The 23811-nt window shown below is 50.1% G+C and overlaps 1 protein-coding gene across 1 annotated transcript in view; it reads left to right on the top strand.

Moving 5' to 3' along the window:
* Positions 1-1339: 1339 nt before the first annotated feature.
* The window catches only part of ATP6V0D1 (ATPase H+ transporting V0 subunit d1), a 45329-nt gene continuing 22857 nt past the window's right edge, over positions 1340-23811 (top strand). Inside the window, exon 1 of the mRNA XM_010355105.2 lies at positions 1340-1621. Within this exon, the coding sequence (XP_010353407.1) occupies positions 1492-1621 (130 nt within the window). The 5' untranslated portion in view covers positions 1340-1491. The remainder of the gene's footprint in view (positions 1622-23811) is intronic.

Here is a 23811-nt window from a genome sequence, read left to right as displayed (position 1 = left end):
CCCAAGGCTGTGATTATTTCAAACGTGGCCGTCAAAAGAGGGAGGGTTCATGGAGGGGGTGGGAGTGTCGCCAAGCCAAGAAACCACACATACTCTTATTCCAGGGCCTGGGCTACCCCAACATAGGAGGCACATACACAGGCGCTTTTAGGGGTCCTGGTGCCCCTGGGAAAAGTAGAGAAGAACCGCACTCCAGCTTTCAAAAATCTCCTACAGCAAGTGTGGGGAAAGCAGGACTCAGCGTGGCACAGGGGCTATCACTCCTGGCTAATGAATAAGCCTTAGGCTCCAGGGCTTGCTTGCTGCTACTTCTACACAATGCCTGCCCCTCATCCTGTTACCAGAGGGAAGGCGGGGAGTGTGCATTGTTCAGGTCCTTAGCGTTTTGAACAAAGAATTGAACAAAACCCAGAAAGTAACAAAGGAATGACACACAGGAAGGAAGCAGAAAGCAGGGATTTGTTAAAGCGAGAAAGCACTCCTGCAGGGTGGGAGTGGGTCTGAGCAAGAGGCTCAAGGGGCCCAGTTACAAAGTTTTCTGGGTTTTAAGTACTCCTTTTGCGGTCCCTGTCCCTTATCCCTTATCTGGATGAAGCGTTTGGTCCATGGCTAATTAACCCATTTATGCCTGAGGTTGCAATCTTTTGCATTTTTGCAATCTGACCTTGGCGATTACCTTGAGCAGTAGGATATAAATAACTCCCATATGCTTAGCGTTCCAATAATGGAACACTAGGCACAAATAAGGCTGAGGAGAATTGGCGCCCTATGCAGATGAAGGGATGGCGCGTGCTTGGCCCGCAGCCAATCCAAGGCACTCTCCCTTTCAAATGAGACTTGGTGGATGGGGGAGGTTTGTGGGGACAGTGGCCTTTGATCCTTTATTACTCGGACATGGGGAAATGGGGCTTTCTTTTTGGTTTAGCTTTAGGAAGTTCGCCTTAGTTGGCCTCGGGTTCCCTGCCCCCAGACCTTGGTGTTTTCCCGTGATTCAGTTTCAGAATTCAGCACGTATTGGCCTCAAGTTCCCCGCCTCCAGACCCTATTCTCCTGCCTCAATTGGACCTCAGTTTCCCTCTGGGGAGGAGGCTGCTCCAGCCGTCTGAAAATTTTGCAAGCTTCAGAAAGGCTGGCTCCTTTCTTTGCCCCGCCCGCCCCTGCAGCGCCAAGTGCAGCAAAACGGGGAAAGGTAGAGGATCCAGTCAAATCCCTGCGGCCACGGGCGCCACCACGCGGCAGGCCCCAAAAGTCCTCTTCTTAGCGCGCAGGCGCCATAGGACCGTCCCCAGCCCACGCCTGCGCCGCGCTTCCGCGCAGCCACCCGGAAGCCGGGAGCTGCTCAGAGCCACGCCCCCTTATGGTCACGTGAGGCGCTTGCGCGTCACCTGACGCGCTTGACAGCCTGCTGAAGACGCCGCGTCAGCTGATCTGGGAGTCGCGATTCGTGCCGGCCGGTCCAGGTTCTCTGGTCCCGCCGCTCCCGCAGAAGCCATGTCGTTCTTCCCGGAGCTTTACTTTAACGTGGACAATGGCTACTTGGAGGGACTGGTGCGCGGCCTGAAGGCCGGGGTGCTCAGCCAGGCCGACTACCTTAACCTGGTGCAGTGCGAGACGCTCGAGGGTGAGCCGGGGCCGCGAAAGACGGGGATAGAGGCTGGCCGGGGCCTGAGGGTTCAGAGGTGTGGGCCGGGAAGCCGGAAGCGGGGGTCTTGAAGGGCCTGAGAGGCCTCTCTGGGAATCCTGGGGCTGATAGCGGACGCACGGGAGCTGGATCTACCTCTAGCTGTGGCTCGGCGCGGGCCCAAACGCAAACAAGGCTTTAAGAACCTCAGTTGTTCGCCTCTGCTTATGCCACCTTTTCTCTCGCTGTGCTCACCCTGCAGTTTGGAAGGAGAAGGTCTTTCGGGGGTAGCTGGTCGGTGCGAGGTGTGGCCATACAGGCCTCTTTACCCTGACGTAGCCCGAGAGCTGTCCCGTGGCAACGCTTAGGGAAGCTAAGCGGAAAAGCCCCCCACCTCTTCCCCCTCCCCTCCACCAAGACACTAAGATCTTTGGGATCATTGTGTCTTCGCGTTGTCCTGCGGCGTGAGCCTTCCTGGGGAATTGCTGAGCCAGTTTAGTGAGGGTTTTCTCCCAACTCTGAACCGCTGGCTGGGCAGTATCTCCCGAAGGCAATGTTTGAGAGAACAAGGGTGGCCCTTGCAGGTCTGGAAGTTCGTATACAAGTATTTGGCCAATTAATCCCACCCCCTCAGGGAGGGGGATGCCTGTTGGGACAGGGTGTCTGAGCACAAGAGTGATGAGAAACCGAGTTCCCCTTTCTTCTCAGCATACAGCTCCAGAGTGGCGTTGTATTCTGAGCCACAGCTCCAACAGATGTACTGAGTTAGAGATGCCCCTAATTCCAGTCTTTGCCAACCACTCCCGCTCCAGGTGGTAGGGAAGGGAAGGGTGGCCGGGATGTGAGGGGATCCCTGATCCTTAAGTGGTACTCTTTTTTTTTTTTTTTTTTTTGAGAAGGAGTCTCGCTCTGTCACCCAGGCTGGAGTGCAGTGGCCAGATCTCAGCTCACTGCAAACTCCGCCTCCCGGGTTTACGCCATTCTCCTGCCTCAGCCTCCCGAGTAGCTGGGACTACAGGCGCCCGCCACCTCGCCCGGCTAGTTTTTTGTATTTTTTTAGTAGAGACGGGGTTTCACCATGTTAGCCAGGATGGTCTCGATCTCCTGACCTCGTGATCCGCCCGCCTCGGCCTCCCAAAGTGCTGGGATTACAGGCTTGAGCCACCGCGCCCGGCCAAGTGGTACTCTTGAGCAGAGGTACTGGTAGCCTCGTGATTGGTAGCTGGGTGGGGGGGATGGCCTGATGATTCACCCACTGGAGAACATTTTCTCATCAGAAACTTCTTGAGGTTAAACGTGAGCTCAAAGAAAGAAATAGTTTATTGTTTACCTTGCAAACTAGACCAGTAAAGTGAAAATAAATACCTTTAAAATAGAAAACTTACCGTTAAAATACAATAATTGTAGGTGTTATGATTTTAATGTAAATCTGCAGTACAGGCCGGGCGCGGTGGCTCACGCCTGTAATCCCAACATTTTGGGAGGCCAAGGCGGGTGGATCATGAGGACAGGAGTTTGAGACCAGCCTGACCAAAAAGGTGAAACCCTGTCTCTACTCAATATACAAAAAATTAGCTGGGTGTGGTGGCAGGCGCCTGTAATCCCAGCTACTCCAATTGCTTGAACCCGGGAGGCGGAGGTTGCAGTGAGCCAAGACTGCACCACTGCACTCCAGCCTGGGCAACAGAGCGAGACCCCATCTGAAAAAGAAAATCGACAGTACAATAATTGTAGGTATACAGCTGAGCGCGGTGGCTCACACCTGTAATCCTAGCACTTTGGGAGGCCGAGGCGGGCGGGTCACGAGGTCAGGAGATCAAGACCATCTGCGGATCACGAGGTCAGGAGATCAAGACCATCCTGACTAACATGGTGAAACCCCGTCTCTACTAAAAAAACAAACAAACAAAAAAAAAAAAACAAAAAAATTAGCTGGGCATGGTGGCGCCGCCTGTAGTCCCAGCTACTTAGGAGGCTGAGGCAGGAGAATGGCGTGAACCGGGGAGGCAGAGCTTGCAGTGAGCCAAGATCGCCCCACTGCACTCCAGCCTGGGCGACAGAGCGAGACTCCATCTCAAAAAAAAAAAAATAATAATAATAATAATTGTAGGTTTTATGATGTTAATGTACATCTGCAAGAAAAGTTGTTTACCTTACTTATGTGAGTAGAGGTGGGGAAGGAGAGCACTTTAGGATGCTGGGTTGTAGGCCTCCGCCAGCAACTGATTGACCTTACTGTGGGAAAAAGGGGAGAAATAGAGGTAGGCTGCCTGGGACAGGGCCTACCACACAGTTGGAGCTTAATATGAGTTTTGTGGACTGCCTGGGACTTGTTGAAGGTCTTTATTTGCCTAAATCCGAGGTGAACATCGTTGATCATCAATAGAAATTCAGTTGGTTGTTTCTCATCTTGACTTTCCTCACTCCTGCTGCTGTCCACTCTCCTGTAACAGAGCTTCTGGGGGCACAGTGTTTTTACCATCTTCCCAGGGGACCCTCTATCATCCCCCATAAACCTGTTAGGCCATTCTTTCTACACACTTTTCCTATAATACTGCTCAACATAGGCACCCACTGCCCGCCCCCTGCCCCACCTCTTGTAGAAAACCATCCATATCTTTTTTTTTTTTTTTGAGACGGAGTCTCACTCTGTCGCCCAAGGTGGAGTGCAGTGTCGCGATCTCGGCTCACTGCAAGCTCCGCCTCCCAGGTTTACGCCATTCTCCTGCCTCAGCCTCCCGAGTAGCTAGGACTACAGGTGCCCGCCACCACTCCTGGCTAATGTTTTGTATTTTTAGTAGAGACAGGATTTCACCGTGTTAGCCAGGATGGTCTCACTCTCCTGACCTCATGATCCGCCCACCTCAGTCTCCCAGAGTGCTGGGATTAAAAACGTGAGCCACTGTGCCCAGCCCACCATCCATATCTTTAGTGTGGCATTCAGGGATCCTTTGCTGCTTTGCTCTTTCACACACATTTCTTTCTTTTCTTTTCTTTTCTTTTCTTTTTTTTTTTTTTAAGACAGAGTCTAGCCCTGTCACCCAGGCTGGAGTGCAGTGGCGCGATCTCCACTCACGGCAACCACCACCTCACCAGTTCAAGCCATTCTCATGCCTCAGCCTCCCGAGTAGCTGGGATTACAGGCATGTGGCATCATGCCCGGCTAATTTTTGTGTTTTTAGTAGAGAGGATTTTGCCATATTGGCCAGGCTGGTCTCGAACTCCTGACCTCAAGTGATCCACCCACCTTGGCCTCCCAAAGTACTGGGATTGCAGGTGTGAGGCACCACGCTTGGCCAATCACACACATTTCTTTTTTTTTTTTTTTTTTGAGATGGAGTCTTGCTCTGTTGCCCAGGCTGGAGTGCAGTGGCGCGATCTCGGCTTACTGCAAGCTCCGCCTCCCGGGTTTACGCCATTCTCCTGCCTCAGCCTCCCAAGTAGCTGGGACTACAGGCGCCCGCCACCACGCCCGGCTAATTTTTTGTATTTTTTTTAGCAGAGACGGAGTTTCACCGTGTTAGCCAAGATGGTCTCGATCTCCTGACCTCATGATCCGCCCGTCTCAGCCTCCCAAAGTGCTGGGATTACAGGCATGAACCACCGCGCCCGGCCCATTCACACATATTTCTATCCTTCATATCCCTCATGGAAGCCATCCCTGCAACACCTGATGCACAAAGTGTGGTGGACTTTGGATTTAGGCAAACCTGGGTTTGAATCGCAATCCTGCCAATTACTGGACTACTTTAGACAACCTATTTAACACTTCTGGGCCTTGGGTTTTTCAACTGGTGTGTTAACAGCACCTATCTCATACAGGTTGTGAAATGTCAAGAAGCGGCCGGGCGCAGTGGCTCAAGCCTGTAATCCCAGCACTTTGGGAGGCCGAGACGGGCGGATCACGAGGTCAGGAGATCGAGACCATCCTGGCTAACACGGTGAAACCCCGTCTCTACTAAAAAATACAAAAAAAAACTAGCCGGGCGCCGTGGCGGGCGCCTGTAGTCCCAGCTCCTCGGGAGGCTGAGGCAGGAGAATGGCGTAAACCCGGGAGGCGGAGCTTGCAGTGAGCTGAGATCCGGCCACTGCACTCCAGCCTGGGCGGCAGAGCGAGACTCCGTCTCAAAAAAAAAAAAAAAAGAAATGTCAAGAAGCTACAACGTGTAAAACACTTAGCCCAGCACCAAGGACAGCGTAAGCACTAGGTAAATGGTAGCTCTTGTTTTCAGTATTGTTTGTACCTGTACCCTCCAGAATTTTACCTTCCTCATTTCTCTTTAAAACTGTTTATTATGGATATTGTCAAACATATGCAAATAAGCAATAATATAAGCCCCTAAGTAATAATCATCTAACTATAACAATAATAAATTCTTATTGATAGAATAATTATCTGTCTTGTTTCAATACTAGCTCCATTTATACCCTCACTCCCAAATTATTCAGAAGTAAGTCCTAGATAGCATACCATTTCAGTTGTAAATATTTCAGCATCTCTGAAAAAAGTCATGAGTATTTTAAAAAAAGATATTATTCTTCCTTCCTTAAAAACAGTAATTTGTTAATGTAATCAGATATCCATTTAGTGTTAAAATTTCCCTGGTTGTCTCAAATTTTTTTTTTTTTTTTTTGTTGAGACAGAGTCTCGCTCTGTCGCCCAGGCTGGAGTGCAGTGGCCGGATCTCAGCTCACTCCAAGCTCCGCCTCCCGGGTTCCCGCCATTCTCCTGCCTCAGCCTCCTGAGTAGCTGGGACTACAGGTACCCACCACCTCGCCCGGCTAGTTTTTTGTATTTTTTTGTAGAGATGGGGTTTCACCGTGTTAGCCAGGATGGTCTCGATCTCCTAACCTCATGATTCGCCCGTCTCGGCCTCCCAAAGTGCTGGGATTACAGGCTTGAGCCACTGCGCCCGGCCCCAAATTTTTAAAATATGATTTATTTGTTTCAGTTGGGATCCAAATATGATCCATACATTTCAGTTGATACTCTCTCAAGTATTTTAATATATAGATTCAAGTTAGATTACTTGATTTATAGATTTTCCATCCATCTCGATTTTACTGATCCCATCTCTGACATATAGTTGAACTTGTTCCTCTGTCCCAATTAGTGGTAGATCTAGAGGCTTGCTCAGATTTTGGTTCAATTCTTTTTTTTTTTTTTTTTTTGTGAATACTTAATAGGTGATATTTGTACTTTTTTGGTGTGTGAATACTTAATAGGTGGTGTTGTACTTGTTTTTTTTTTTTGAGACAGAGTCTCACTCTGTCACCCAGGCTGGAGTGCAATGGCGTGATCTTGGTTCACTGCCACCTCTGCCTCCCAGGTTCAAGTAATTCTCCTGCCTCAGCCTCCCAAGTAGCTGGGATTACAGGCACCCGCCACCTGGCTAGTTTTTTTTGTACTTTTATTAGAGATGGGGTTTCGCCATGGTGGCCAAGCTGGTCTGGAACTCCTGACCTCAGGTGATCCACCCACCTCAGTCTCCCAGAGTGTCAGGATTACAGGCGTAAGCCACTGCAACCAGCCAATGTTTGTACTTCTATTGGGAGGTACATAATACCTAGTTTCTCTTTTTATGGTGTAAGGAATAATTGACTGGAGCCATCATTTCATTGGGGGTTGCAAAATAGTGCTATTCTAATTCTGTTTCCTTCTGTAGTTGCCAGCTTGACTACTTCTATGCCTGTAAACTTCCAGTAATCAACTACTTAGTTATCCTGAGATACAGTCTATATAGGAGAGGTTAAGATAAATGCTTGATTCTTTCCAGTAGTTACCAGATTTCAAAATAATGAGTTGTTTCACCAACATCCTCCAAAATTGACTAATAAGGTTTTGTGACTAAACCAACCAAGAGATTTGTTTAATATTATAATGCACTAATGGATTTTAATGTATTTATTATGTTTCAGTTGATTAGTCTTGTTGATGCTTAAATTGTCTCTTGGTCAGTGGAAGCTTTTCCAGTTGACTGCCAAGTCTTTTTTATGTAACCCTGTAGCCATTGAAAGCTTCCTTACTATCTGAGATATCTGTTTGTTGTTTTTTTTTTTTTTTTTTTTTTTTTTTTTTGGAATGGAATCTTGTTTTCTTGCCCAGGCTGGAGTGCAGTGGCACATTCTCAGCTCACTGCAACCTGGATTCAAGTGATTTTCCTGCCTCAGCCCCCTGAGTAGCTGGGACTACAGGCCTACACTACCACGCCTGGCTAATTTTTAGTAGAGATGGGATTGCACCATGTTAGCCAGGCTGGTCTTGAACTCCTGACCTCAGGTGATCCACCCGCCTCGGCCTCCCAAAGTGCTGGGATTATAGGTGTGAGCCATTCCGTCTGGCCTGGGATGCCCATATGTTCTAATCTTACCTTGAACATTTCTTGACCCAGACCTAGAGTCTTCATTTCCCTTAGGAGACTTGGTTCTTTTTATTCAAAAGTTATATTTAGAGACCATAATCCGAGTCATGTGGGGTTCTCATTGATACTGTATTGGACGTCATTCTTGGTTTTTTCCATGGATAGTTTAGCTCTTCTCTTACTCAGAAACTTGGAAATTACAGAGAAGCAAATGGCTTGCTGGATTATGTAGCAGTGCTTCAGCTGATGAGTACCAGAATGCCAGTTTCCTAATTTGGAATGGGAGCTCTACCTGATACTTGGGCCAGTCAGGACATCTCCCTCCTGTTGTAAAGAAATATAATTAACACTCAAGAGGAGTCCTGTGTCCTTCTCAACTTCCATGTGAGCTAATGGTCCTGAAGATTGTTCTTCTCAGCCAGAGAGTTAGATCCTTGGAGGCCATGGTTGAAGCGCCCATGTGTGATGTGCTGGCTGTTGTCCAGAACACTTTTATCCCTCTCTACCCTGATTCATTTGTCTTCTGTCCATTACATCTCTTTGTACCTTTCAACATTATTTCACAAGAGACAATTTTATGCAAGAAGAAGAGAGACTCCAGGCTGGACTTGGCCAATCGCCAGTCACAATATCACATGAAACTGCAGATGCAAATGTTGATGGTGTGTCAAGTCGTTTAGCACAGACTGATTGTGGGGTGGTTAGGAGTGTGACTGGAAAGTTAAGGAGAGATTAGTTCTTGAAGGATTGTAAAAACCATAGAAAGGACTCTGTCCTGAGTGTGGGGGATGGGATGGTAAAACTATTAGACTTGTACTTTAGAGGATACCTGCAATTTGAAGGCAGAGGCCACCCTGGAGGCGGAAAGAACAGTTTGCAGGTTCTTATAGTAATCCAGGCTGGGGATGAGCCTGACCTCAAGCATTGGCTGGGAGTATTGTAGGAGAATTTAAGGAAGGGGAATTGATAGGACTTGAGGGTTGGGTAAGAAGGCTGGGGGAAGAATAAGTCAAGGTCGATGTCCTCATCTCTGGCTTAGGCAACTGTGTAGGTAACAAAACGAAATGACGGTGATATGTAAGAGAAGGAACAGGTTGGAGGAGTGAGAAAATGAAATTGAGGGATCTGTGAGCCATCTGAGTAGAGATACGAAGATTATTTTTGGTGCTCAGGTGTGACAGTTCTGAACTTGGGAAATTGAGGTAGCAGTGTGTCCATGGTCCCCAAGAGATAACCATGGAATCAGAAGAGTGGAGGCTGAAGATGGGACACTCCCCCAGGAGGCGCTTCAGTTGATCAAAGGAATTGGGGGAAGATGATGGTCCTGCCAAAAAGGCCAAAGGCATTCCCTGAAATGTGAGTAGCCCCAAAGGAGAGCCTGAAAATAAATGAGGTAGTGAGTGCCAAATGTGGCCAACAGATTGATAAAGTCAGCCTTCTATTTGGTTTCGCCGTTCAGAGGTCATAGGAGACCTTAATGAGAACAGAAGAAGGTGAGGCTAGAAGGTGACAGCAGTGGATGGGCAGAGACAATGTCTAGATAGTTAGAGAAGACCTTACTGATGAACTGATCCCAGCGCAGCCTCTTAACTGGCTTTGTGACCTTGGGCAAGTCATTTATCCTCAGCTGTAAAATGGGAATAATATTAGGGTCTCTGAGGTGTTTGTGAAGTGTAAGCACAGGGCCTGGGACCAAGTGAACAGCTGGAGAGGTCAGCTTTTCCCCTGTGGTCATTCTCTGCCATCACTCCTAGGAGACAGGTGCCATGGTGGGCCTTGAGTGGCTAATACAAATATGTCACACAGGTCTTGCTTAGGGCAAGTGTGCCTGTCTAATAGGCAGACTGGGTGACCATCAAAATGGCATTGAGTGCACAGTAGATGTAGGGTATTTTAGGGAGAGGATGTGTTATGTGGTGGGTGACAGTTAATGGGTATGGGCTTTCTTTTTGGGGTGATAAAAATGTCCTAAAACTGGCCAGGCATGGTGGCGCATGCCTCTAATCGCAGCACTTTGGAAGGCCGAGTCTGGGGGATCGCGAGGTCAGGAGTTCGATACCAGCCTGGCCAACATGGTGAGACTCCCATCTCTACTAAAAATACAAAAAATTGCCTGGGTGTGGTGGCTCACGCCTGTAATCCCAGCACTTTGGGAGACCGAGGTGGGCAGACCACGAGGTCAGGAGATCAAGACCATCCTGGCTAATGCAGTGAAACCCTGTCTCTATTAAAAGTACAAAAAATTAGCCAGGCACGGTGGTGGGCGCCTGTAGTCCCAGCTACTCGGGAGACTGAGGCAGGAGAATGGCGTGAACCCGGGAGGCAGAGCTTGCAGTGAGCCCAGATTGCACCACTGCACTACAGCCTGGAAGACAGAGCGAGACTCTGTCTCAGACAAACAAAACCACAAAAAATTAGCTGGGCATAGTCGCGGGCACCTGTAATCCTAGCTACTTGGGAGGCTGAGGCAGGAAAATCGCTTGAACCCGGGAGGCGGAGGTTGCAATGAGCTGAGGTTGCAATGAGCTGAGATTGCACCACTGCACTACAGCCTGAGCAGCAGAGTGAGACGCCATCTTAAAAAAAAAAAAAAAAAAAAAAAGTCCTGAAACTGATTGTGGGGGCGGTTGCACAATTCTGCGAGTGTACTAAAAACCATGAATTGTACACTTTAAGTTGGCAAGTTGTATGGCACATGAATTATATCTCAGTAAAGCTGTTGTCGCCCCCACCCCCTAGCCCCAAATTAGCCAGGCCAAGAGGTGGGAAGAGCATAGGGAGAAGGAATGGCAGTAGTTTCAGAAACACGAAACTGCCTTGTGCATGAGAGCAGCCTTGGGAGGTGGAAGGAGAAAGTAGAGTGTGTCGAGGGTTTGCAGCAGCGAGGTCTGGATAGATGCATTGGGCTGGTTCCTGGAAGGCTGTGGGTGTCTTAGAAGGACATATTGCTCAGGAAGGATGAGAGTTATGGTAAAAAAAATTTTAAAAAGAGAGAGATTCTTGTTAAGGTTAATGTGTAGGAAATGTCTTGTTTAGGAGTTTCTGTGTATGGTCTTGCCTGGAAATACTTTATACATTTCATTTTCTTTGTCGAGGGAAACTCTATTGAATTGGTGAAATTAGATGACCACAACTTGGACAGCAAGATGAGCTTAGCTCAGTCCTAAATTTCTCTGAGTCAAATGTGATCCAAAGGAAGAGATGACATGGTACTGGCAATCTAGTGAGTACGAGTGAGAGAGGGGAGCTGGGGGCTGGGGGAGGGCATTAGGAGAAGGGTGTGCAGAAGGCAATAATGGAAGGAGCATTTATTCTGTGGAAGGAAGGGAATGAGCATGTTGAGTTGTGAGAGCCTGGGCTCCACACAAGCCTGAAGTTTTTCCCTCATGTTGGCCCCACTGCGCTGGGCAGTGGCATTGCTGCACGAGGAGACCCTGAAGCTCAGTGGCGGATGAACTGGCACAGGTTGTTGGTGGTGTCTGGCAGCCTGCTGCACTCGTTGCTCCCCTCCAGCTTGCTGCTGCTGCAGCCTGTGAGGATGAGGCCCCAGAGCAGGAATGGAGGCTAGGGCTAGGCAGTGGGGAGGTTTGGCATCTTGCTATCATAAGCCAGTGTGGGAACCTAACCCCTCAGTGGGTGAAGAAATGGGGAATTGTGGAGGAGGTAGGGTTGGTGGTGTGATACAATTAGAAGCTCACTGGGCCTGGCATGGTGGCTGACGCCTGTAATCTCAGCCACTTAAGAGGCTGAGGTGGGAGAATCACTTGAGCTCAGGAGTTTGAGACCAGCCTAGGCAACATAGTGAGACCCCCCCCCCACCCCCTGCCCAATCTCTAAAAAAATAATAATATGGGAGGCTGAGGTGGGAAGGTCACTTGAGCCTGGGAGGTTGAGGCTGCAGTGAGCCGTGATCACACCACTACAATCCAGCCTGGGTGACAGAGACAGACCCTATCTGAAAAAAAATAATAATAATAATAATTTTTTTTTAAAAAGAAACTTGTTCTGAGGGAGAGGATGATTAATCTGTACAAAATCACAGATAGGAGAAATAAGTTCTATTCTATACCATAGGGTGACTATATTTAACAATATTATATATTTTCAAACTGCTGTAAGAGAGGATTTTGAATGTTCTCAACACAAAGAAATAATAGGCCATGTGTGGTGGCTCATATCTGTAATTCCAGCACTTTAGGAGGCTGAGGCAGTTAGATCGCTTGAGGTCAGGAGTTTGAGACCAGCCTGAGCAACATGGTGAAACCCCCAAATCGACTGATAATACAGAAATTAGCCGGGGGTGGTGGCACATGCCTGTAATCCCCAGCTACTTGGGAGGGTGAGGCAGGAGAATTGCTTGAACCCAGGAGGCAGAGGTTGCAGTGAGCCAGGATCACCCCACGGTACTCCAGTCTGGGCATCAAAATGAGACTCTGTCTCAAAAACAAATAATAAATGTTTGAGTTGATGGATATGCTAATTACCCTGAATTGATCATTACACAGGGTATATATGTATCAAAATATCACATGTATCCTATAAATATGTGCAATTGTTACACGTCAGTTATAAACAAAAAAGAAACTAGCTCTGAGGCTCTAGAGAATGGATTTTCAGGAACAGGCCAGAAGTAGGACACTTGCTAGCCGCTCTTGCAGCTCTCCAGGTAGGAGAATATGGACTAACTAGGGTAGGAGTGGAATGAGGGGGGATGAAGGACCGGGTCAGAGATCAGCTTGGGAGATGAAAACCACAAGATTGGGCCAGTTTTTATTAGATGTGGGGTGAAGGGAGTTAGAAGTCAGGCTGCTGGCCTAATAAATGACTGAGTGGATGCTGGAGCTCTTTTTGAGATGGGGGCTACCCGAGAAGGGGTAGGAAGGTTAGGGGTGCAGATTGGGGGGGTGGGAGGGAAGTATTCTGTCTCAGATGTCTGAGGGAGTCCAGCAGTCAGGTGGCTGTGTGGGGAAGTAACACTAAAGATATTAACCTGGAAGTCACCAGTACACTGGCTGGCGGCAGTTAGGCCCGCACCAGGCCATCTGTTGGCTTGTAGCCAGGGCAAGCCTGCCTTGGAAGCCTAGCTCTGCCCACAAGTCCTGCCAGGAGGCTAGAGAGCAGCCTTAACTGTGGGCCAAGTGGACACAAGTGTGGCCTAACGAGGACACCTGGCATGGAGCCCAGTTTGGCAAGCGGAGCAGAGAGAGGGACAGCCGGGCTCTCCCTCCAGATTCCTGCCATGTCTCTTCCTGCATGATGCTGGGGCATGGTGGTTTTTTGTTTTCTTGTTTTCTTTTTGACTAAATGTAATTTTTTAATTCCAAAAAGTTGGTAGAAGGATGACCTGGTGTAGACTCTCCAAGGGGTATACATTGTCACCCCTTTGTCAAAACACTGCATGTATATACTGTTTGACCCTGCAACCCAACTTACAAGGTTGTATCCCATAGATTAGCATGGGATAGCATGTACAGAGGTGTTTACGCCAGCCTTGTTGGTAACAGCGAACTATTAGAACCAATGGAATATCCGGTGATTTGGTTATGGTCTGGTTAAATAAACCATGGTCTGTTCTTAAAATGGAATACTACGAGAGAGTGCTCAAAAGCATGAAGTTCCATAAGGGCTGATTTAGAAATATACTGTTAGGTGAAAAGTTGCAAAGCGTTATATATAATCCTGTCTTGGTAGACTACCAGATGGACACACACGTTTTTGGAAGCATAGGTGCCAAGCTGTCGTGAGTGACAACCTCTGGGGAGAGGGATTTATAGAGGCTGGGAGGGGGATGATTTCAATGTTGACTTTTTATGTACTCTTCTATTGTTTAAATGTATTACAGTGAATACATTTTATGATTTGAAACATTCAATAAAGATACTTAAGGAAAATTAGGACATGTAGGTGAGCAAAGAGAAGGGTCCCCACACCCAGCAGCCAACGAAGCTAAGGCCTGTGCTGGAGAGCCTGGGACTTTTGTGAGCCAGGTTTTGGTTCGCAGCATTGTAGGGCTGGTCTGAGTCTTAGGGAACCCCCATGAAACCACTTCTCTTTACACCTGAAGACTCCCAAGTCTGGTGGGGATGTTTGAGGGCCCAGGCCAGAGCTGGACTCTTCTCATGTCAGCTGGCTGGAGCTGCAGGGCCCGTGTCCAGGTACAGCCCCTGTGAGCAGGTAACCACTTAACTGGCCGTTTTTCTGTCTGTCCTTTGCCTCTTCCTCCCGACCCCAGCTCCTGTATTCCCTTTGTTGGTTACATTTTGCACTGGTATATACATTTTGCATATACTTTAGCCCGATTGATTGATTGATTGATTGATTGACTGATTGATTGATTTTGAGAAGGAGTCTCGCTCTGTCGCCTAGGCTGTAGTGCAAGGGCGCAATCTCGGCTCACTGCAACCTCTGCCTCCTGGGTTGAAGCGATCCTCCTACCTCAGCCTTCTGAGTAGCTGCGATTACAGGCGCATGCCACTATTCCTGGCTAATTTTTGTATTTTTAGTAGAGGTGGGGTTTCACCATGTTGGTCAGGCTGGTCTCGAACTCCTGACCTCATGATCCACCTGCCTCGGCCTCCCGAAGTGCTGGGATTACAGGTATGAGCCACTGCGCCTAGCCTTTAGCCCGATTGTATCTGGGAAGCTATTTGTGGTCAAGTCAGTAAGAGTTCCCACAGGAGCCAGTAACTGCTATTTCCAAATCCCTACCACAGGATGTCTTGTCAGAACTTGTTCTGGTGGGTGATAACATACACTTTTTCTTGGGTTTACTCAGCAATTTCTTGGGCCTGGTTTCCAAAGTGGAGCCAGTGCTTGAACCCCTGCTAGGCCTTTTGAAGTACCCTCAGCATAGGCAGATGTCAGCCATTCAGGGCCCTTAGTAAATAAGGCTTTCTGGGTGACTAGGGTTTCTTGATGGCAGAGACGGAAATGCTTTAACACCTTATTTTAAACATTGCATAATACAATTCTGGAATATATTAGTCTCACTTCCCTGCTTGCTTGCTTCCTTTCCTTTCTTTCTTTCCTTCCTTCCTTCTTTTTTTTTTTTTTGAGGCGGAGTCTCGCTCTGTCGCCCAGGGTGGAGTGCAGTGGCTGGATCTCAGCTCACTGCAAGCTCCGCCTCCCGGGTTCATGCCATTCTCCTGCCTCAGCCTCCCAAGTAGCTGGGACTACAGGTGCACGCCACCTCGCCCGGCTAGTTTTTGTATTTTTTAGTAGAGATGGGGTTTCACCGTGTTAGCCAGGACGGTCTCGATCTCCTGACCTCGTGATCCGCCTGTCTCGGCCTCCCAAAGTGCTGGGATTACAGGCTTGAGCCACCGCGCCCAGCCTCTTTTTCTTTTTGAGACTGGGTCTTGCTCTGTTGCTCAGGCTGGAGTTCAGTGGTCCAAACACAGCTCACCGCAGCCTTGACCTCCCAGGCTCAAACAGTCCTTCCACCTCAGCCCCCCAAGTATCTAGGGCTACCGGCATGCACCACCACGCTTAGCTAATTTTTGTTTCTTTTGTAGAGAAAGGGTTTTGCCGTGTTTCCCAGGCTGGTCTTGAACTCCTGGGCTCAAGTGATCCTCTTGCCTCGGCCTCCCAAAGTACTGAGATTACATGCATGAGCCACCATGCCCAGCTCCTTTTCTTTTCTTTTCTTTTTTTTTTTTGAGACGGAGTCTCGCTCTGCCGCCCAGGCTGGAGTGCTGTGGCCGGATCTCAGCTCACTGCAAGCTCCGCCTCCCGGGTTCACGCCATTCTCCTGCCTCAGCCTCCCGAGTAGCTGGGACTACAGGCGCCCGCCACCTCGCCCGGCTGATTTTTTTTTGTATTTTTTAGTAGAGACGGGGTTTCACCGTGTTAGCCAGGATGGTCTCGATCTCCTGACCTCGTGATCCGCCCGTCTCGGCCTCCCAAAGTGCTGGGATTACAGGCTTGAGCCACCGTGCCCGGCCTCCTTTTCTTTTTTTAAGACAGGGTCTCACTCTGTCGCCCAGGTTGGATTGCAGTGACACGATCGTGACCCACTGCAGCCTCAATCTCCCAGGCTCAGGTGATCCTTCTACCTCAGCTTTCCCAAGTAGCTGGGAGTACAGGCATGTGTCACCATGCCTGGTTAATTTTTTACTTTTTGGTGGAGACAGGGTCTCGCTATGTTGCCCAGGCTCCCTGCTTTCTTAAGTGGCACACACTGAACATAGCAGAGTCTCTCCTACGTTAACGGCTGTTAGACTTGGAATGAGATGTAACAGAACCACTGTCCCTGAGGGCCCATGTCTGCCTCCAATAGTTTTGTCCCTGGCCTTCTGTCAGGCCACCCATTCACTCTTCCTGCTGTGGTCAGGATGCCTACTATAGCACCAGGGTCCCCTTCCCAACCTGCAGCTGCTCTTGGTCTTTGAGCTCAGTGGTTAGACACACTGCAGCTTGTTAGGAGGATCTACATCCAGAATGAACAGGTGCAAGGACATGATATGACCGTCTCTAAGTCATCTGCGCCTGTTCAGGGTTAAGACACTAGGGCCCCTATGGGTTGCCAGAACCTTTCTTGAGTTCTCTGTGGAGCCAGGCATCAGGCAGACCATGACTCCCTTTCTGGACAGCTGTGTGATGTAGAGCATGTATTTGCCCACTTGTAAAATGAAACAGAAATCACTTACTCGTAGGTTGTAAGGATTCAGCAGCACAGTCATAGTCAGAGTGTATGCTCAATAGATATTTGCCTGATTGGATGAATGACAGCTTTCTTTTTTTTTTTTTTTTTTTTTGAGACAGAGTCTCACTCTGTCACCAGGCTGGAGTGCAGTGGCATGATCTCGGCTCACTGCACCCTCCATCTCCTGGGTTCAAGCGATTCTCCTACCTCAGCCTCCCAAGTAGCTGGGATTACAGGCGCCCGCCACCACGCCCAGCTAATTTTTGTCTTTTTAGTAGAGATGGGGTTTCACCATGTTGGCCAGGACGGTCTCGATCTCTTGAGCTCGTGATCCACCTACCTCAGTCTCCCAAAGTGCTGGGATTACAGGCATGAGCCACCGCTCCCAGCCATGACAGCTCTTTATTGGCACTGGCTGAGTATTAGGCTTTGGGGTGTGGGGGAGGAAAAGCCAAGTCTCCTCCCACAACCCCAGGGATGCACCATATCATAGATTTCCCTGTTTCTGAGTTATTAAGCACTTGCTTTCATTAGACACATACTAGGCAGTAGAGACAAAAGGAGTTGAGACTTGGATAGAGGGAAATGGAGACTTAGGAGGGTCTGGCTGAGAGGGAGAGCAAGAGTGTAGAGGTCTGAGGATGCCCATGCTTCCCTCTATGTCCTCTTCAGCCTTGTCCCTCTGAAGGCTCTGTCTTCACTCACGCAAGACAGACCAGTTCCTCATGACCGACTCAGGTCCATGTGGTCTCCGGTTTGGCTTTCCAGGCTTATATCCACCTCTGGCCAACTGTTTTCTTTCTTTTATTTTTCTTTTTCTTTTCTTTTTGTTCTTTCTTTTCCTTCCTTTCTTTTTTTTTGAGACAGGATCTCACTGTGTTGCCTAGGCTGGAGTGCAGTGGCTCCATCATGGCTCACTGTAGCCTTGACCACCTAGGGTCAAGCAAACCACGCACCACCATGCCCAGTTGATTTTGTTTATTTTTGATAGAGACAAGGTCTCATTATGTTGGCCAGTTTGGTCTCAAAACTTCTGGGCTCAAGTCATCTTCCAGCCTTGGCCTTCCAAAGTGCTGGGATTACAGGTATGAGCCACTGTGCCCGGCCAACTCCTGTTCTTTTTTTTTTTTGAGACAGTTTTATTCTTGTTGCCCAGGCTGGAGTACAATGGCGCAATCTTGGCTCACCGCAACCTCCGCCTCCCAGGTTTGAGTGATTCTCCTGCTTCAGCCTCCTGAGTAGCTAGGATTATAGGCATGCACCACTATGCCTGGCTAATTTTTTTGTGTTTTTTTAATTTTTAATTTTTAATTTTTAATTTTTTACTAGAGATGGGATTTCTCCATGTTGGTCAGGCTGGTCTCAAACTCTCGACCTCAGGTGATCTGCCCATCTCGGCCTCCCAAAATGCTGGGATTACAGGCGTGAGCCACCGCGCCTGGCCCAACTCCTGTTCTTTTTTTTTTTTTTTTTTTTTTTGAGACGGAGTCTCGCTCTGTGGCCCAGGCTGGAGTGCAGTGGCCGGATCTCAGCTCACTGCAAGCTCTGCCTCCCGGGTTTACGCTATTCTCCTGCCTCAGCCTCCCGAGTAGCTGGGACTACGGGCGGCTGCCACATCGCCCGGCTAGTTTTTTGTATTTTTTAGTAGAGACGGGGTTTCACCGTGTTAGCCGGGATGGTCTTGATCTCCTGACCTTGTGATCCGCCCGTCTCGGCCTCCCAAAGTGCTGGGATTATAGGCTTGAGCCACCGCGCCCGGCCTAACTCCTGTTCTTTATGAGACATTCCTGCATGGCTCTGTGGGTATCTGTAGTCCTACTCCCTCAGAGGTTAATGAATGGGAGATGCTGGCCAGGAGTCTGAGGCAGTGATTAAATTGGAGGGATGTGTTGAAGGGGAACTGAAGCTGGCGTACCCCTCTTCCCACCAGAGGGGCCCCTCGCTGTGGACAATGCGATCCTCCTTTCCACCACAAGGGGGTGCGCCAGGATCACTCCACTGTCAAGGAGCCTGGGGAGGGAGGTGTGGCTGGACCCCGGGAGTCATCCAGGCTGCCTCTCTTCTGCTTTTCCATGAGGCAGCTGCCACCAGCACTGTCCCTTGGGTCTCTGCCTTGGGCCCTACTTCCCTCACTTAAGTCCCAGTTGGCCTTCTCAGATGAGGTAAGGCTTGTCACTTAGTGTCTCCTGTCTGTGTACCTCTACCCACCTTTACCTCCCTGTGCCCTATCTTCCTGGGTTGGGAAGGAGAAGGCCAGGGGACATTTCCTGATGCTCTCTGCCCTGGTGCCAGTGCAGGCTGCTCCAGCCTTGCCTACTATACCGTCCTCATTTGCCCTCACCTGGGTCATGCCAGCAGCTCAGAGTTGGAGCTGCAGGTGCAGCACAGTGTGCTATGAACCTAAGGGTCTTGGGAGCTCCAAGTAGGAGCTTGAGGCAGCCCAGGGATCAGGGCTACACTTCTCAGGCTCCTAGACCCATGCACCTCCCTAGGTTGTCACCACTCTTGTCCTACCACCCTGGCCTCTCCAGGAGAGGGAAAATTTGTCTTCAGGACAGAGGATGAACTTTTCTCTCTTCTCAACCTCATTTAGCACTCCCTCTGAGGGCCATGTAAGATGTATGTGGCATGTATAGGTACATGTATGCAGGGTGACTCCGGGAGATGGCCGAACCAGGCACCCTGAACACCATGTAAGCACTGCAGGTCCACATGGTCAGGCTGGCAATGGGTTATCATTAGTTGATTGACAACTCTCTCCTACCCTGTACCCCAGTTTGGAGCCTCTCCATTGGCCTCCCTGGCATCTGCCTCATCCAACACCTACTCCCTGGCTGATGTTTTAAAAAATCTATTCTGCGCTAGAATGTTGGTCTTCCTCCTTTTCAAAGGCAGGAAAATCAAGGCCCCGAAGGGTGCTTTAGTAGGCTAGGCTGCTGCTGTGTGGCCTGGGCACCTGCTCTGTGTGTCCAAACCTAACAACTCCCCTGAAGGACCAAGGAGTAGACACAAGGGGCAGGGCTGGGGTTGCCCCTGTGTGAATGTGGGTGGTCCTGAGGACCGCTGAGTAGATTGATGGCAGGGGAAAGGAATATATGGAGGAGCATCCCTGACTGGTGCTAGACACTGCTTTCCTGGCCAGCTCTGGCCTGGCCCTGGGCATTTGCCCAGACCTTGCCCCACTTTGGATGCTCAGGCAGTGGTTTGCAGGCCTTGACCTCAACAGAGGCTTTCGTGCTTGGCTGGTGGATGGGGCTTTCCCCTCTGAGGAGTCATCTGAAACTCAGCCTTTACCGCCTGTCCCTGTCCCTGTCCCTGTGCTGGTGGCCACTCAGAGGCTCCACAGCCCCAGGGTCTCCCCTGCAGTTGTCATCAGTTCTTCCAAGGCTGCTCCATGGATATCCAGGCCAGGGGTCTCACCCGGAGCCCCTGAATGATCTCAGGGGCTGGGTTGCAGGGAGTCAATGTGGTCTGGGCCTGACTAGGCTAGAACAGTGTCATAGCTGGACAGGCTCCTGGAGGTATCGTTGTCCAGCTCTCTTCATCTGGGAAGCTGGGTCTAAGGTGAGGCCTAAGGGTGTAATTATGGTCTCCTGACATCTGTCTTGACAGTTCCTGTCCAATCACTCTACGTTCTTTGATTTTTTTTTCCCCTTTATCTATTCTTTCATTTGTTCACTCAAGAATGCCTGGACTATATCTCTATGAACTGACCCCCAACTCAGGAGGGGGTAGTCGTGCAAAAAGGACCCTGCTTCTGGGGCCCTTGTCTTTCCCTCAGGCCTTGCCACATGGGATTTAGCTTGGAACTTGAAGGGTTGGGAGCTGATGAATACAGATGAGCTGCAATCCATGACGCAGCACACAGGGCCCTGAGGCTGCCAGGTCATGGGTTCAGCTCTGCCTGTTTTCCCCCAGCCCCCAACCCTTTACGCTTCAGGCTAGATACCATATCACAAGGCCTGGGGGAGCACAGGGTCCTGGAATGTTACCCTTCAGTATCCGCGCAGGTGCCATGCCTCCCACCTGCCCCGGTGGCTTCAGTCATTTGGACCTGGCTTCCACTGTGTGGTCGAGCAGGTGACCATGTCCCTCCCAGGGGCCAGCCCAGGTCCATAGCACTGGCTCACTCTGGCATGTTACTGTTGCCCCCACAACTGGCCCACGAGGCCCTTGAGCAGGGCCACTGAGGGGAGGGCTGAAAGGAAGGGTGGGTGGGGTCCTGGGGGTGCTGTACTGGACCAGCTTGTATAGTTACTGCTTCTGCCATCTTCTTGCCTGGACCAAGCCTCTTGGCTCTGCCAGGCAAAGGTATGGGATGTGGCCCCCACCTCCCAGGATGAGGCTGGATTGTCTGATTCTCAGGCTGGATTGTGGCCAGGGAACATAGGGAAGCTGCCCTGCAAGCCCTGTGTCTACCTCTGGCTTGGACTACTCTGACCAGTTTCTTTTTTCTTCTCTTTCCTTTTTCTTTGCTTTTTTTCCCCACTCCTTCCTACCTCTTTCCCTGTTTCTTTTTTGTTTGTTTCTTTCTTGAAAGGGTCTCATTCTGTCACCTAGGCTGGAGGGCAGTGGCACGAATACTGTAGTCTTGACCTCCTGGGCTCAAGTGATCCTCTCGCCTTAGCCTTTTGAGTAGTTGGGACCACAAGCACGTGCTACCACACCTGGCTAATGTTTGTATTTTTTGTAGAGACAGAGTCTCTCTGTGTTGCTCAGGCTGGTCTTGAGCTTCTGGGCTCAAGTGATCCTCCCACCTCAGCCTCTCAAAGTGCTGGGATTACAGGCATTGAGCCACCATGCCCAGCCTCTGTCCAGTTTCCATGAGCCACAGGGAATGGGACTTTATGCTGACAGTGCATGAGCTCGCAGCCCCAGATGAGGTTTGATCTCACGAGCCCAAAAACAGGGCCTAGGTCAAAGCAAAATGAGTATTTCCTACTTTTCTCCTTCGGGCTGGCTCTGGGCACCATGGAACTGGCAGGATGCTCCAGCCAGAATCCGGCCTGACTTGCTTATTCTCACTGAGAACAGCCGCCTCTAGGGAGCCCTAGAAATCCCCTCCACCTCTACCTGAGTGAGCCTCAACTTTCCTTCATGTCCTTCCTAAGATGTCTGTGCATGTGGAACAGGAGCCCAGCATCAAGAGCTGACAAGATAGCTCAGGTGGTATAGGCCAGCAGACCTAGAAGCTAGACAAGGGCATGTTCCAGGTTTTTTTTTTTTTGAGTCAGTCTTCCTCTGTCTCCCAGGCTGGAGTGCAGTGGCATGATCTTGGCTCACTGCAGCCTCAACCTCCTAGACTCGAGCCATCCTCCCACCTTAGCCTCCCAGGTAGCTGAGACTACAGGCACACACCACCGTGCTGGGCTCATTTTGTTTTATTTTTTGTGGAGACTAGGTCTCACTGTGTTGCCCAGGCTGGTCTCAAACTCCCTGGGGTCAAGTGATTCCCCCACCTTGGCCTTCCAAAATGCTGGGATTATAGGTGTGAGCCACCGTACCCAGCCTCAGCCAGCTTTTGAGCACAGTACATTGCCATAACTGGCCTTCCTTGGGCTACCTGGCATCTGGCCAGGCCAGACCAGTTTATCTCTTACTCATGCCCAGGCAAACTCACATCTTTGGGAAAATGAAAAGAAGCTCTTCTTCACAGCTCCAGATCCACTCCAACCTGCAGGTTCTGTAACTGTGGTGGCAAACGTGGAGAAGAAAGAGCTCGCTTCGGTCAAAGTGCAGGGCATCAACAGAGGAAGGTGTGGCCCCCACCTCCCAGGGTGAGGCTGGGTTGTCTGATTCTCAGGCTGGGCTGTGGCCAGGGAACATAGGGAAGCTGCCCTGCAAGCTCTGTGTCTCCTGGGACATGTCAGTCCCATGGAGCCTTCGGGCCTGGGTGGGGACAGCCTGGTGAGGGGCTGTCCAGGTGGATCTCCACTCAGTCAGAGGAGAGCTTCTTGGAACTTGCCCTGGGTGCAGCAGTAACCAGTTGTGCCCCTCCCTTTGGCACATGGGACTGTCGCCTGCCTGGCACCCTCCTGACTGTCAAACGAGTTGACTTCCTCCTAGGATGTGAGAAATGCTTTCATCCTCCCAGCCACAGGGACAAGGTGTTCCTGAGAGTATGAGGGTAATTAAATACGTCTCTGCCACCACCTGCCACCTGTCTCAGAGCAGGGAGTGGGGTCATGAACCCAGGGCAGACATCCTTTTGCTTCCTGGACTTGGGAGGTGACTCTCCCATTTGATCCCTGTGTCTGATGTTGCTAGTGGTCGGTGCCACTGGCCCCTGGTGTCAGCTGGACCATCTCTGCAGATCGGCCCCATTCCTCTACTGTGAGTGCCTCCCTTCACTGAAAAACCTCTAGCATGAAACAAAATGTGGGTCCAGGGACCGAGGAAGGAGAATTTACCGCCCTTTCCCTGCAGGAGCTCTGCCTCAGCCACCTGAAACCTAGTAACTTGCATGTGACCGTGCCAGCAAGAGACTCCAGGTTCATCCCAAGACTGCTGGCCTGCCAGCCCAGAGGTTTCCCATGAAGCAAGAGCTGCCCTTGGCTATACTACCTCCTGCCTGCTTCCGAGACCCTCAGGGCAACTCAGGGTGTGGTGGGTGGTGCAGAGTTCTGTCCTTGCCTCTCTCTATCCAGGTTGCTGGGGCTGCTCAGAGCTCTCTATGATCTTGCTGATAGATGAGATGTAGGTTTGGGGACAGGAGCCCCGGATCTTGAGCCAGCCCTGTTTCTCTTTCCCCAGGAGATAGCAGAGTGTTAGCATGCTCATACTGCACAAGGTCCCCTGCAGGCTTTATGACAGGGAAGAGGACATGCTAGAGGCCTGGGAAAGGGTTGGGATAGACCATGGAGAGGAGGAACAGGTACATTCTGTACAGAACTTAGTAGGACAGCCTAAGCAACAGCCTGAAGTGAAGGCTACACACTGCTGGGCTCATGGTGTTTGCCAGGAGAAATGGACTATGGTATGCTGTGCTCAGCTTTCTGTAAACCACTGCCTTTGCTCAGTGTCCGTGCAGTGCCCTGGGAGGCTGGCACGGCAGAATCTGTTACCTGGTGGCTGGCCAGGGGCCTGGTTCCAGAGAGATTCCACAAGTGTTTTAGGGCCAGTTTGTAGACAGGATTTGAACCCAAGTCCTTGAGGCTCTGAAGCCCAGATTCTTTCTCCCCTGT

This window comes from Rhinopithecus roxellana, chromosome 20 (assembly GCF_007565055.1).
Source record: "Rhinopithecus roxellana isolate Shanxi Qingling chromosome 20, ASM756505v1, whole genome shotgun sequence".
NCBI classification, from domain to species: domain Eukaryota; kingdom Metazoa; phylum Chordata; class Mammalia; order Primates; family Cercopithecidae; genus Rhinopithecus; species Rhinopithecus roxellana.
This window is presented reverse-complemented; position numbering and strand designations above follow the sequence as displayed.